This window comes from Sebastes fasciatus, chromosome 11 (genome assembly GCF_043250625.1).
Source record: "Sebastes fasciatus isolate fSebFas1 chromosome 11, fSebFas1.pri, whole genome shotgun sequence".
Lineage (NCBI taxonomy): Eukaryota > Metazoa > Chordata > Actinopteri > Perciformes > Sebastidae > Sebastes > Sebastes fasciatus.
Window position 1 is genome coordinate 22,033,755 of NC_133805.1, and position 14,264 is coordinate 22,048,018.

The window sequence follows — 14,264 nt, forward strand, 5'->3', positions numbered from 1 at the left end:
TGAATTGCTCGGCTCAAAGTGAGCTGTAAAAACAAAATTGCAAGCATGTGTTGAGTAAAAGCGTGAAAAATGTCCTCCCAGACAAGCACGAGTTTATCTGTCAAAAGTTCTCCCAAAACATCCTGTCTTTAGCGTTTACTGTGGCGTGGGCCTTTGAGGTGATGCTCCGGTATTGGAATCAGGTTGTTGGATCAATGGCAACGTCAAATAATAATAGTCAATGATAATATGACTGAATACTCATTCGTGTTTTAATAAATTCCAAAACTTGAACTAGAATATTCTGAAGCCCAAAGTAAAAAAAAAATCTATCTGAATACTGAAATTATCCCACTGCTATGCATTATTAACCATTTTATTCTAAAGCCTCATTAATGAGCTGAATATTTGATAAGCTTCCCTCAGAGAACTATTGATTTAAGGGCGAAAACTAATCTAGCAGACATTTCCCAGGTGAAAAATTCTGAACACAATCGCTAATGTGAAATATCCCTTTTCTCTCCCTGGAAAACATTTACGAGCCCTCCCGTCTAAAAGCTGACACGTTGAAGGGGAGACATGGCTGGAGCGCTGCGCAGCACACAGCCAGAATGTCAGATGGGCCCCTGGGATAACTTATTAAACTCATTTGGCCCATAGATTTCCTGGTGCCAGTTGGGAGCGTTCCTAAAGCCGTCTTGACTGCCTTCCTGTATGGTAAGTCACGTTGGTGGGAACATTGGTAAACAGCGCCTTCACATCGATTCCTGATACTCCCCATGCTCAACAAAATAAGCAAATAATGACAAATGTGCCCTGCATTAATCAGCCATGGAAAAAAAAAATTAATTCAACCTTGTTTTGGGGTTTTTCTTCAGTGAATTGCTGTTGCCACTATACGGCAAGAGAGCTAAGATAAGACTGATTTAAACACACCATCTGTGGTAAATCCTTTTATCTCTTACATTCCTACAGTAGCCTGTAGGAGAAGCAAAGCTGTTCAAATACAATAACTGAGTATTTTACTCTCAATTCTTCACATCTTTTAAGAACTTCTTTTATCTTCATTATATGTTTCACTGGCGAACTGTAATCTTTGTAAGCTTGGTAGAATAACAAAATCAATATCCAAGCTTTGGTTGCATGGCATCCAAGCAAAGAACCTAAATGTCAGACGATGTGGCATGCGTTACTGCGAGCCTGGAGGCAGACTCCTCCTCAAAGGTGGATATATCATAGTCTGTTAAAAGTCAAAGTAAAAGCCGAAAGGTTCGCATGCTTCATGTTGTTGCCGTGACTCAAAATATGCTGCATTGCATGCTTATACAACAGCATGATCTCATGATAAAGCCATTAAGCCATCATGAAATTAAAATGCTTCCTGCCACACGGTATGTTTGCGACTGATAACGTGGCAAGTAAACCTTTACACTCTGTTTAGATCCCCGCTGCAATTGCAGCTCTAACCTTCATTTCTGACCCTGTATGTAAATGCCTCTCTTGGGGGGCGTCTGTGGGTGGAAGGACTGATTGGAAAACTTCCAGTGACAGCGTCGACTCACCGGAAATATCCCAAGATGACGACAGCCACCATGAGTGATCCCAGAGAGATGGAGTAGCCGACCGTGTAGATGAGATACAGGCGGTGAAAGACGTCCTGTTGGAAGAGGGTAATTTGTTAGAATGTGTACAGTGCAGCAAAAGGGATAAAAAGACTAGAAGCTGTTTCACACCAAGCACAGATTTTCGTCCCAAAGATTTGCATGGAAATATATGAAAACTGATTTTGTGGGTTCTTATGAATGCATTCACCCCTGGGGAAGATTTCTGTTAGGGGGAAAAATGTTCAGATGACCAATGAAGTCTTTTGTTCCAAGTGAAGTCGTACCCCCAGGTATAGCTCCAGGTAGCTTGCTGCCAAAATGGAAGAACCTCTTTTCATTTTGGTTTCTCAACACCCAATATTGTACGACAAACACCGCGACAACTACCTCAACAACCAAATAAAGTACAATATATGGCTTGAGATCGCCCAGCAGCTGGGATACGGTGAAGGTGATGTAGCTGATATGCACTCGCTTATATTATATGGAACGCTGCTAGCCACAACAGCTAGCAGAGCAACCCCAAATTTGGGGTTTGATTAGTTTATGTATTGTGTAGTTAACGCTAGGTTTTTGTTGTGTGGAGTGGACATGGACTCTATATAAAATAACGGATGTTAATTTTTTTGTGACGGAAATGGAACACGGCAACGCGGATAATTCTCACCGGACCAGGACCAGGACCAGGACCATCATTGTCAAACGGATAATTTGCATGCAGATTTTCTGTATTCACGCACTGCAGGACTACAGCATATCCTTCCTTCAATGTAGTGCTAGATGTACTGCACGTTTTAGTTAGATTACTGCATTTCTTTGTGTAAAAAAAAACTATAATTATCTTCTCTTTTGAGCCACCGTGATAGAAAAAAAAAATACAACTGTTAATTTGTGTCTAGTAAAATAATAAATTGTAACAACAGCATCAGTAAGCAGGACAGGTGGAAAATAGGAAGCGTCAACTACAAAATACTGTATAAAATACATAGATAAATAAATATCTTGTTGTGTAGGTTTGTACTTAACTACAAATAAATCACAAATACCTGTGATTCATTAAAAAAACATATACAGTGAACTGTACGTGCAATATATGTACAGATTATAGGTTCCCATATTAATTTGAAGAACTAGTGATATTATATAATAGGATAGCCGTGAGCACCAAACAGTGGAAATCACATAATAACCTATTTTTGTATGCTCATGTACATCAGGGTTCAAGAGGCTTCAGCTACCCTAATGAAATGTCAACATTCAGTCAGTATACAGTATATCATCTTTTCATTGAAAAAGAAAAAAAAAATGTGTGAAAAATGTATAATTATCTCCAACTGTTGTAAATTTACATGTATATTGGCAGGCTTTTATTCAGTATCAGTGACAATTTGTAAAACTAGAAATGTTGGTTTACATACTGTATTTTTTTGTTTGATGTTACAAGACTTGGTTTAACAGCTTCAAGGGTTTTTCCTGGGGCTTAATAGTAACATTACAACAAGTTTAAATTATAGTGACCACATTACTTAAGGCAAGTGGTTTTATTACAAAAAGCATTCTTTCACAATATTCACACTATATTGGCATTTAACCCCTTGCCCCCCCCAAAAAAATCTGTGTGTTTAAGAATGCATTGCCACCTGGTGACAGAAATGTCTCGAGCACCCAGAAGTTACTGATGGAAACAGCATTTGACATGGAGGTGGTGGAGCTGAGAAAGGCTGGGTGGGGCAGTTTGATCTGGCAGCCGGAGGACACCGTAAGGAGAGCCACTAACCAGACCTTCTGTGCGTCAACATACTGAAGGGGCCAAAAGCCCCTGTGTGATGTAACCAGATCCTCCACTGCTGTTATCATTTAGCATTGGCGTCCTGTGCCAGAAATACGGGTGTCTAAGTTGTGGTGGTGGTCTGCGGCGTGGCAGATGTGCTGTGTGGGGCTTTCATTCGTGCATATGTATTTGTCATCAACTGCTGCAAACCGCTCCCTCGAGAGCCCATCAACATAAACATCTGAAGTCAGAAAGAAACTGAAGGGGCGCCATGATGAGGTTATGCCCACATCCTCTACACCACATTCAAGCAGGGGAGAGGAAAATGTATGTGGGACAGCTGATGCTTGCGTCGTTTCACGGCAAAAAAAAAATAGTAAGAATCACTGTCTTTATCAATGAGTGACTGATTTCTCTATGTCCTCTATTGGCTAAGTGCAAAATGTTTTGTAACCACTAGCAACACTACAAACTGCAGAACCACTTAACACTAGCCTCTAACATATAATTTACCTCATTCATTTAAAAGGCTATAGAATGTTTTATATGTGACATTATTAAAAAGCTTCCAGGCAACAATTGAAAAGAAAATACCATAAAATGTCATGACAACCATGTCAGCAACATTACTGTGCAAAATGCAATTTTACGTATACGAGAAAAAATTGTCTTACAACAATGGCTGAGTAAGGGCCATTTCTTCCATTTATGGCCTTGTTCTAGCTGTTTTTCACCCCACCCACAATACCCAGTGGTCCTATTATTTACTGCCAGTGTTATGTTTTCTGACATCCGACCCTCACGCAACGATAGAGAAACAGTGGGAGTAACTGCAGTTAGGGTCACCCACCTTTGGGTCACACGGTGTGGACGGCAGTAAACGGTTGCCGTGTGTGGTTTACAAAACAATTTTCTCAACATGCGCCGTGGTGTGATGGTGATGTCAGTGCTCATGGTATTTACGATGCCAGGTTTGGACTCTCACACGCTAATGATGATAATGTTTAGGTAGTATAGGGTATTAAAAATGTGGGGTTTAAGTTGGACATATTGGAACTGTGAGGGTGATGGGGCGTGGGAAAGTGGTTAGACACTGACAGTCCCTCATTATACTGTAATTCTCTCCCACAGGGATGCTGCTGTATTAAAGTTGTGTGTAGCAAATGTCTGCTTGTGTGAAATGTACTACCACTGTATTGCATAATGTTACAATACACGACAAGGGAACAATGCTGATAGGACAGGTATGAAACAAGGATCCTCCCCATAGCTCTGCTGCTGTAATTATGCAATAACAGTTTTCTTCAATCATAACAGCATATGACAAAAAATGTAATAAAATGAAATTACTAGCCTGAGGCTATTCAAGAATGTAGCCAGAAACACAAACAAACAACATGGCCAAAAGTATGTGTTTGTGCTTATTCTGCAGCTATTTCTCATTGTTTGGTTCTGGTGAAGGGAAATCATAATGCTGCATTTCATAATTGTGGCGGTACTGAATACCCAGATTTCATTTGATCGGGAAGAAGCATTTTCCCAACCACATAATACAGAAATATTTACTTGGAGAAACCAATCTCCCAAGTGCCTTCACAATGAAAACATGCCTTCTTAATAATAATGAAAAATTGTCTCTTCAATTATAATAAAATGTCTCTTCTCTAATGAAACATTCCTCTTTGATAATAAACAAATGTCTCTTCAATTATAATAAAATTGCCTCTTCGATAATAAAAACTGCCTCTTCGATAATAAAAACTGCCTCTTTGATAACAAATGCATCTTCAATTATTAAAAAATATATATTTCTTCTATTATGAAAAATGCCTCTTTCAAGAGGGTTGAAAATAAATAGACAAACTAATACAATGAAGCCTACAGGCATTAGGTTATCATTAAGCAAGCACAAACTCTTGCAAAAATAGCACTAAGGTCTGTCCTGGTGCAGGTAAGCTATAGTGGAAAGGTGTTCTTTGATATTCAATCCAGCTCGGTTTCACAATGCTCAAAATCCGATCAATCAGAAGACGGCAAATTAGTCTCAAAAGGGCCTAAAGAACAGAGTTTCTGGCTGATAATATCTGCTGAAATGATGTGTGCATTACATCGAGGAAGGATCGGCGATCCTGAGGGTTTATTTCCCCACCTCTCTTAAAGGTCACATATTATACTCCATTTAAACTAGTTATTATAGGTCTCAGACACCTCCAAACCATGTCTCTGAAGTTTTTTTTTCAAAAAAACAATCAGATCATGCATTCCAGCATGTCTCTATAACCTCTGTTTCAGCCCATTTCCAAAAGTGCTGATTTCTGTGTCTGTAGCCTCTGTCTCCTCCCACTCTGCTCTGATTGGTCAGCGTTTTCTGTCAATCAAACGTCCTCAACAACACAGCGTCACCCTCCCCGCCCCCCTCGCGGCCTGAGAGCAGGGAGAGAGGAGCTAGAATAGAGCTTATAAACCACTTTAAAGTTTATAAACCAGAAACTTCACCCAGCGCACGTTACCGGAGGAATCTGATCAGAAATCGGCGACACATGATGAAAATCTGCGGTCCAGATTCCAGGTTTTCCTGACGGTTTCTCTCAGGTAAATAATGCTGTTTATATCTCTGTTAGTTAACTCAGTGTTTACCTCATGCATCAACTCTGTAAACCGTAAACATACACTCTGTTTTACGTCTGTCTTTACAGATCCATCTGTGAGAAATGACCGACAGAATCATCCCAGAGGAGAGCAGACAGCTGAGAGCAGACAGCTGAGAGCAGATGGCTCTGTTTACATGGAGATACAGAGCTAACCCGGTAGCATGTAGCTAACCCGTTAGCATGTAGCTACATGCTAACGGGTTAGCTACATGCTACCGCTATGACACGGTGTGTAAACACAGCGACCATCAGGGTGGAAAATAGAAGATGTGAAACAGTAGTCAGTTCATTATTTCTGCTAAAAGATAAAGTATGGAAGATCAGAGTAATGGTATATTATTTACAGTAGTAGCTGTCTCTGTGTTACCATGACTACAGACCACCGGAGCTTAGCTTACTGTAGTTTACCAGAGCTGAAGACTTTCTCCTGTACCATGTTAACTTAACTAACTAACAGGTGAGATGATTACAAATGCTGTGAATAATTAATATTGTCATCTGTCTACTCAAATAAAGTTTGACTGTGAAACAGAAATGTGTTGTGTTGCTTACAGTCACTATTTACTACCTGTATTCTGCTACATGCATGACATCAAATATATATAATATATAAATATCATCTGTTTAAACAGTGTAATTACATAAAGCCTTTGTGAAAGAACATGTTATATTTAGATGATGGGAGTACATGAAGCCTGTTCTGCTGGTTCTTGCAGACTAACAGTAGGAGCTACTTTGCTCAAGTTCGGTTGAGGAGGAGAGACAGTGACGCGCTGTGGGGCTGGGGTCAGCTACTGAAGGTTCTCTCTGGTTCGACAAGGAAACCCTCACGTGGCTTGCATTCTCTAATGACGTCAGAATACAAGGAAAAAAGCGAATTTTTTTTCTGCACCCATTTCCGGACAAACGGAGGAGGAGAAAAAGAGAGAGGATGGTCTTTTATGATACTATGGTGGCCTGTAGACACACTGGGGACAGATATTGATGTTTAAAAGACATGGAAAAGTGCATTTTGCATAATAGGTGACCTTTAAGCCCTAAAGAAAGGGCGTCGTCACATCCTAATTGGCCAAGAGGGGAAATGAACCAAGCTGCTCTCAGTTCTTCATTAGGAGTCAATCTCCCACACCTGGCACAACAGGTGATCGGAATAACTTCCAATCAACTCAGGGGAGCTGTAACATTCAGCTAATATCAATTGGGAAAAGACAACAAGTACCAAAGAATGAGAGACCGCTACATAAATAAATTACAATGACAGTAGTGCACGTCCATCTTTGTGCCCACAGTTTGAGGAAGGCCTTTTTTGTTCCAATGTGACAATGTGGTCAAAGCAAGGTTCATAAAGAAACGGCTGTCTGAGTTTGGTGTAAAAAATCTAGACTGACCTCAAATCGCATCGAACACCTTGAAGACACCTGCATGGGATGAGTTGGACCACTAACTGTGAGCCCGGTCCCCCACAAAATAACGTTCCCAACTAAACTGTATTGTCAATTATGTTTCGAGGGAAACGTATGTTCTCCCAGATTATGGTTGCAGTTTTAAACAATTCTAAACGCGTGGTTAACGTTGTAAATTGAAACTACTAAAATATCATGGCTTGGCTTAAAATGACTATGAAATTAAAACAAAACAAAACGGAAACACAACAAAACTACTTTATTAGCTTTAGGCAATAAACCTTCTTTGTTAGGTTAGGTGAAAAAAAATATCATGGTTTGGCTTAAAATGACTACAAAATTGAAACAAAACAAAACAAAAACGCAACAAAACTACTTTATTAGGTCTACACAACAACGCTACTTCATTAAATTTACTCAAAAACATCACGGTTTGGCTTAAATTGATTTTGAAACAAACAAAACAAAACAAAAATGCAACAAAAGTACTTTGTTAGGTTTACTAAAAACACATAATGGTTTGGCTTAAAATGACTACATTTGTTACGTTATTAAGCTACGGATGTGAATTAAAATAAGTGAACGTTAACTTTTGGGACACAAATAGCGGTCTCCTGGGTGGAAGTCCTGTGTTTGTTTGACCCACCCAAAACCCTGACCTCCTCCCTATGCAGATTTCAGCGGACTATCATTTGAAACGTATTTGTGATACGTCAAAAACAAACGTAATCCGTGACAAAATATGTTTCCCTTGAAAATAATTCACAGTACAGTTTTGTTGTATGGGAATGTAATTTTTAGGAGACAGTATTGGCGAGCCAGGTTTTATAACCAATCATCTGAGCCTGACCTCAGTGATGTTCTGATTTTTAAACTTGGCTGCAGGGATTTGCTCCCATCCAGCCAGGTTTCAAAATCAGTCACACATGGGTGTAATGTTCAGCTGTCAAATGGTATCAAGATTTGAGTCCATTAAAGAAAATAAAAAACAACAAAAACATAAATAATATATTTATATGAAGGCCTTCAATGACACTACTTCTTGTAGTTTGATTACATCATTACCAAGAAAGCAACATGACGTCAGTACATGGAGTCCTTGGGTCTAAATTTATTTTTACCACTGTCTAATTGCTGTAAAGGCTCCTCAAGTCATGATTGGTGAGTTCTTAGATTTCTCTGAATGTGATTTTTTCTGGGAAATTTTGCAATTAGCAATTCAGACTAATGCGTCGCTGCTCTCAGTTTATATTTGAACGGACCTTTAGCTAATTGCAGCCTCATATCACACGGCAACTACACTGCCATCCTGTCATTATCTCCCCATCATCATGTCGACATTTCATTAAAAATTATCACATTTCATTCGCACAGCACATTACAAAATGAAAGCATGTCGACAACGTGTTACATATTTAAAGGGGAATGTAATTGCAGGGTGAAGTGGTGCAACAGTTGCCTAAAGGGCTGCAATATCTATTGCGTGACATTTAATGCGTTCCCCAAGGCTTCAGCGGAGGAAGGCACTGTAACTGTGACAATGACCATGTGAATGGTGATCTCACCTTTTCATGGCTGTGGTTGTAATGGTAGAGGAATTTTGCACATTCGTTATAATTGGCCCATGTCTTGTTGACCGTGGCCAGCTCCCACGTCCCGTTGTTGTCACACCGACGGTATGCTAGTCCTAGACATCAAACAGAAGAGGCTATTTTTAATTACAGATATTATTTAGTCGTTTTCCACCACAGTCAATTAGTCATCCTCAGTATGCTTCTTAAATTGGACCTGCATAATTAAAAATAGGTTTCAAAAGGAGCCCAAGTTAGGATTGTACAGTAGACAGTAGCATCAGCTGAAAAAGAGACTCAGGGTTTAGTCGGCTGAGTGTATCCAGGGCCAGTCTTACCTTTATGGTTGAAGTCATGGATATACTCTGGACAGGCGGTGGATACAAGCTTTCCCGGAGGCCCCTCAGGCCAACAAACAATGCCATCCCATTCTGGTGAGCAGAAACCATCTGCAGAGACAAAAGCAGGGTTGACTTTTAAAGATAGAGCCACAGATTGCCGCTGTCCCTCGGCTCCAGCATTACACAGCCTGTAGGCGTTTACAAGAGCGGTCAGTAGAGCTGTACGCTGAGGATTCTGTTGTCCTTTAAAAAGTAGGCCAGGTACATGAACTGTACACTGTAGGGGAATCAGCACTGTAGAGCAGCCTTGTCATTTGTGGCAAGTCTGACCTTTTGTTGTTGTTGTGTTTAAGGAGAATAAACTCCACATCTATTGTTATATAATTAAGATTTGCAATCAGGGAATTCACCACATGCAGATAGCAAGTTGTCAAGTTGTTGTTCATTAAGGGGAGACACCCCAGGTGAATAGGGTAAATAACTAATAGATATCACAATGAAACTTCCCCAGGTGATTACTTACATTAAGACAATTATTTTTGTATTACACGTTTTCTGAAATGTTATGTTTAAATATGCAAATGAGGCATTATGTTATTAAATGTGTGATCATTTGCATACATTTCCAGGATATAAATCTGTATATTGGATAAAGCCAGGTTCAAGTTTCAAGTTTGTTTAATTTTTTTGACATATTAGAGTCAAAGTTTTTTACAGAGGGAGTTATGGATATCTATTTTTATCCCAAAAAAACAATTTTCATCATGTTTTTAGGGAAGAAAATGTTGACTAAATCGGGCTTTGAATAATATATGAACAAACCTCTCTGTAAAAAAAGCTTCAGAATATAGATAGGAATGAAACTGGAACGTTTGGTGGATGTAAGAGCTACTGAAGTGTAGATTTTCTGGATCGAAGTCACGAACCTCATTTAAAGAAAATGACCTTTAAAGACATGTATTGTAAAATTCCAGACATTTTGAAGACACTACAGGTGAACAGGGTAAAAAAAATTAACTAATAGATATCACCATGAAACTTCCCCAGTCTATTACTAACATTAAGACAATTATTTTTTGTATTACAAGTTTTCTGAAATGTTATGTTTAAATATGCAAATGAGGCATTATCTAATGCTAACTGTCGGTGAATTTAGGAGAAATCTACAGACACAAATAGACAAAGTTATAAAATAAACACCTAAATGTGTATTTCCGATGTTTTGTTTCCACTAGTCTGAAAGAAGACATGCAATGGAAGCAAAATAGCCCAAAATCTCAAAATTGACTAATGCATGAAAAACAATGTTCTTGTCTTGTGTGTCTCCCCTTAAGGCTTGTTTTTTTTAGCCGCAGCAGATTTCTGCCACATTGCTGATAGCATGATATTGTTTTTATGTTGTATGGAATTGGTTTCAGTAGGGATCTCATTAAATCATCCCCTGCAACAGTGGCTGTCTAGTATCCTGAGTAGCCTGGTATGGTATGTTAAATAGCTTATCTTCCTCTCTGTATCGGGAGTTTATTTTTGACCAACATTAATTAGGAATGCAAGTAAAAATCATTGATTTCATTATTGATTTATCTTATTAAATCCCATCTCCCATCTCACGCTCTTCCAAACCCCCAAGGCATTCCATTTGAAATCATATAAAACACAGAAAAACAGCAAATCTTCACATTTGAGAAGGTGGAAACATAAATATTTTGCTATTTTTGCCTGGTTAAACAACTGTAACTTTTGATCAATGCTCAAATGATGCCAATTAATATTCTATTGATCATTTAATCCATTCGTGAAGAAACCTTTTTAGCTTTCTACTTAATAATCGGGGAGCCCTGGAGGTCTACAGGCCATTTTCTGTCATCTCTCCACTGTCATAATCTAATAAAGACATTAAATGGCAATAATAATAATAATAAAAATAAAACAGAATTATCATTATGTCTTGTAGAATATCTCATCTTTTGTCATTTTTGCATTTCTTAATGAATAAACATCTCCAGGCAAAATATTTAACTATCATAACATCCTACAATTACGCTTACTTACTTACACACAGTTTTGCTTCAGTTACAGGATTGGTTGATCAAATTAAACTTTCAATTAAAGTTTCACATTTTTGAGATCGTGGTGAGGAACATTTAGCATGTAAAAAGTTGCCGAGGATTCTTCTCGGTATTTTCATATAAGATTGCTGCTTTTCCTGAAGATCATTCAAACTTTGTCATCTATTTTCGTAAAGAATGCACAACATGAGACTTTGTAATAATACATCTATACTTAGTTCAAACAAAGAGCTACAGGTTCAAAGAGGGAAGAGAAAAAAAAAAGCCATTTCCAATCGTACAGCCCCTTAATTGTCAGTTAAACCGAGGACCTCAGCCCTCCGATACAGTGGGAGAAAAGTCCCTCTCACCACAGATTCCTGGCAGAAGCCTCCCTCATGGCTTGGCATTTATGTTGTATTATTGAAAACATCTGCCCCACTTTGACCACTAATAAGTAGCTAAGGATAAAACTAAAACTATCCGCTCTTTGCAGTAGATCCATTATTTTCTCATTCCTGTAATCAAACTTACAGAGAAACATCTGAAGCGATGACGACATGCTTTTTATTTGCCTGTCACTTGGAGCGCAAAATTAAAGAGCAGACTGAGTGGAGCTGACTGATTCCTACAGATCTCTGGTGGGAGAAAAACAGCAACAGTTTAGTTCTGAAAATCACACTGACCACACATCCTGGGAGTAAAAGTAGAATTGCCATTCACTTTTGCCATCGTTTTTATTACCATAGGACCACCTACTAACAGGCTTAAATTAAACGCAGAACACACACACATATATAATTTCCCGTAAATTTCTTGACCACCATTTAAATATAAACGTGACTACGTGGGGACTTTGGTATTAGTGATGTCACTGGGGTTTTTCTTCCACCCCCCAACTCATTTGATTCTGACCTGCAGATGTCAAAACACATATTGCATTTTCTCCTGATACATGCAACCTTTTATAATGATTGCTGATGTTATTCTACACCCAGACCACAAGCTTGAAGGCTGAGCTATTTTCACACTGCAAGGTCTGGGGCATTGAACCCACATCCCTCCACTGTCCTCTCCAGGCAAACCTCAGTGTTTCCCTCAATGAAAACCTTGTCTCAGCAACGTAATGGAGACTTTTGTGTATTTAAAGCACAAATGAGAAATAAAAACAAACAGATAAAATGTTGAAACGCAACCAAAGCCGAGGTTTTAGCCTCTAATCCTCTCTCTGCGAACCTGGAACTGCACGATCAATTCATTACTCAGCTCAAATCCTACGTTTCACACTAGCGTTTTAAAATAGTCATCACGCCACATCTCCTATAATAGCACAGAAAACCACGAGTTTACAGTGCCAGAAAAAAAAAAACTCAGGGGGTGGTCAGGCAGGACACATGCAAGACAAATACAGATGTGGAGCCAAAAAAGTCCTACAAAATGCACGCTTGCTGCTATTCTCTGAGTTAACCTCAACCCGCAGATTCAAGGTTACGCCACAATACAAGAAGATGAAGAATGTTTTAAAAAATTACAGGAGGGAATTCGGTCCAAGTCCTAATGACCGCTTCAGGGAAAATGCTTACATGGGTCACCAGAAAGCACGAGTAATGCTTTCCTTGAACTTTATCTCACATCTCTCTAAATTTTAGTCAGCGTCACACACAAACCACTACCCCGACTTTAAATGATTTCCACATAATTACAAACAAACAACCAGATGAGATGCTTTAGTTCAAATCAGGGTCAAATGAAATGAAGTCAAAGTAAGTCATGTGCCATTAAGTAAAAGAAAACTCAAATCAAGCATGTTAAATGAGCACATATGTGCTTATCCAGGCATACACCAACCACATCTTTTTTTCTTTATTAAGGTAATATGTTTATCTTATTTCCTTCATTTGTTATGTGGTTGAGCACACATGTGCAGCCTTCCAAAAGAGGTCAGAAAACAGCCGCCACATACAGGATGAGTCACATCCGGTGTGTGCCAGCAGCATCAGGTATGAAGGTCCGCTCTGATGTGCTAATGTACCCCCAAAACAAGCACCTCAGGCATTACACACAATCCCAGTCAGACATCCCTGATGGGCTTGTTAGAGTCCAGATTCAGTGGAAACATCCTCCCTGATGTACAGACTGAGAAACGTGACCATGAAAGAAGATAAAGTGCAACACAATAGGGCTGCAACTAATTATTATTTATACTACAATGTTCTTTATTAAGAGATTAATTATTTAACATATCAAAAATTAAAAAAAAATTTAGAAAAATGCTCATCTCAAGTCCAGGTGATGTCTGAAATTGCTTTGATTTGTTGAATTGATTCGTCCGACCAACAGTACACATGTACTTTAATTCTTTTATCCCGTAAAACAGAGAAAATGTTTCCTTGATAAAAAAAACTTTTAGTTAATCAATAAATTGTTCTTGATTATTTTTCAATTTATCAACTAATTGATTAATTGTTCCAGCACTACACTGCATGGAGAAATGGCAGAAATTATACTGACTCCCATTTACAATTAAAGGACAGTTAAAGGAATAGTTTGTCATTTTGGGAAAATACACTTATTCACTTTTTGCCAACAGTTGGATAACAAGATTGATACAATTCCCGTGTCTGTGAAGTAATTATGAAACTACCGCCAGCAGACGGTTAGCTTAGCTTAGCATAAAGACTGAAAACAGGGGAAAACAGCTAGCCAGGAAGTTACTGCTCCGTTTTTTTCATGCGATCAATTCGCACGTCAATATATTTTTTCGAACAGTTGTTTTTGTCATGAGTACTTTCACACAGAACGCAACTATTACGTGGCGATTATGAGTTATGAGTTGTGGCTATATTTATGAAACAACGACACGGAAGCTCTGTAATCTGAACCAAGACGGCAAACT

General features: G+C 38.8%; 1 protein-coding gene across 1 annotated transcript in view; it reads right to left on the reverse strand.

The window, feature by feature from the left end:
* pth1r (parathyroid hormone 1 receptor) overlaps window positions 1-14,264 on the reverse strand; it is a 56,791-nt gene that overhangs the window by 12,392 nt on the left and 30,135 nt on the right. The window contains exons 3-5 of the mRNA XM_074651570.1: window positions 9,318-9,428; window positions 8,974-9,095; window positions 1,542-1,636 (exon numbers count right to left, since the gene is read on the reverse strand). Coding sequence (XP_074507671.1) covers window positions 1,542-1,636; window positions 8,974-9,095; window positions 9,318-9,428 — 328 coding nt within the window. The remainder of the gene's footprint in view (window positions 1-1,541; window positions 1,637-8,973; window positions 9,096-9,317; window positions 9,429-14,264) is intronic.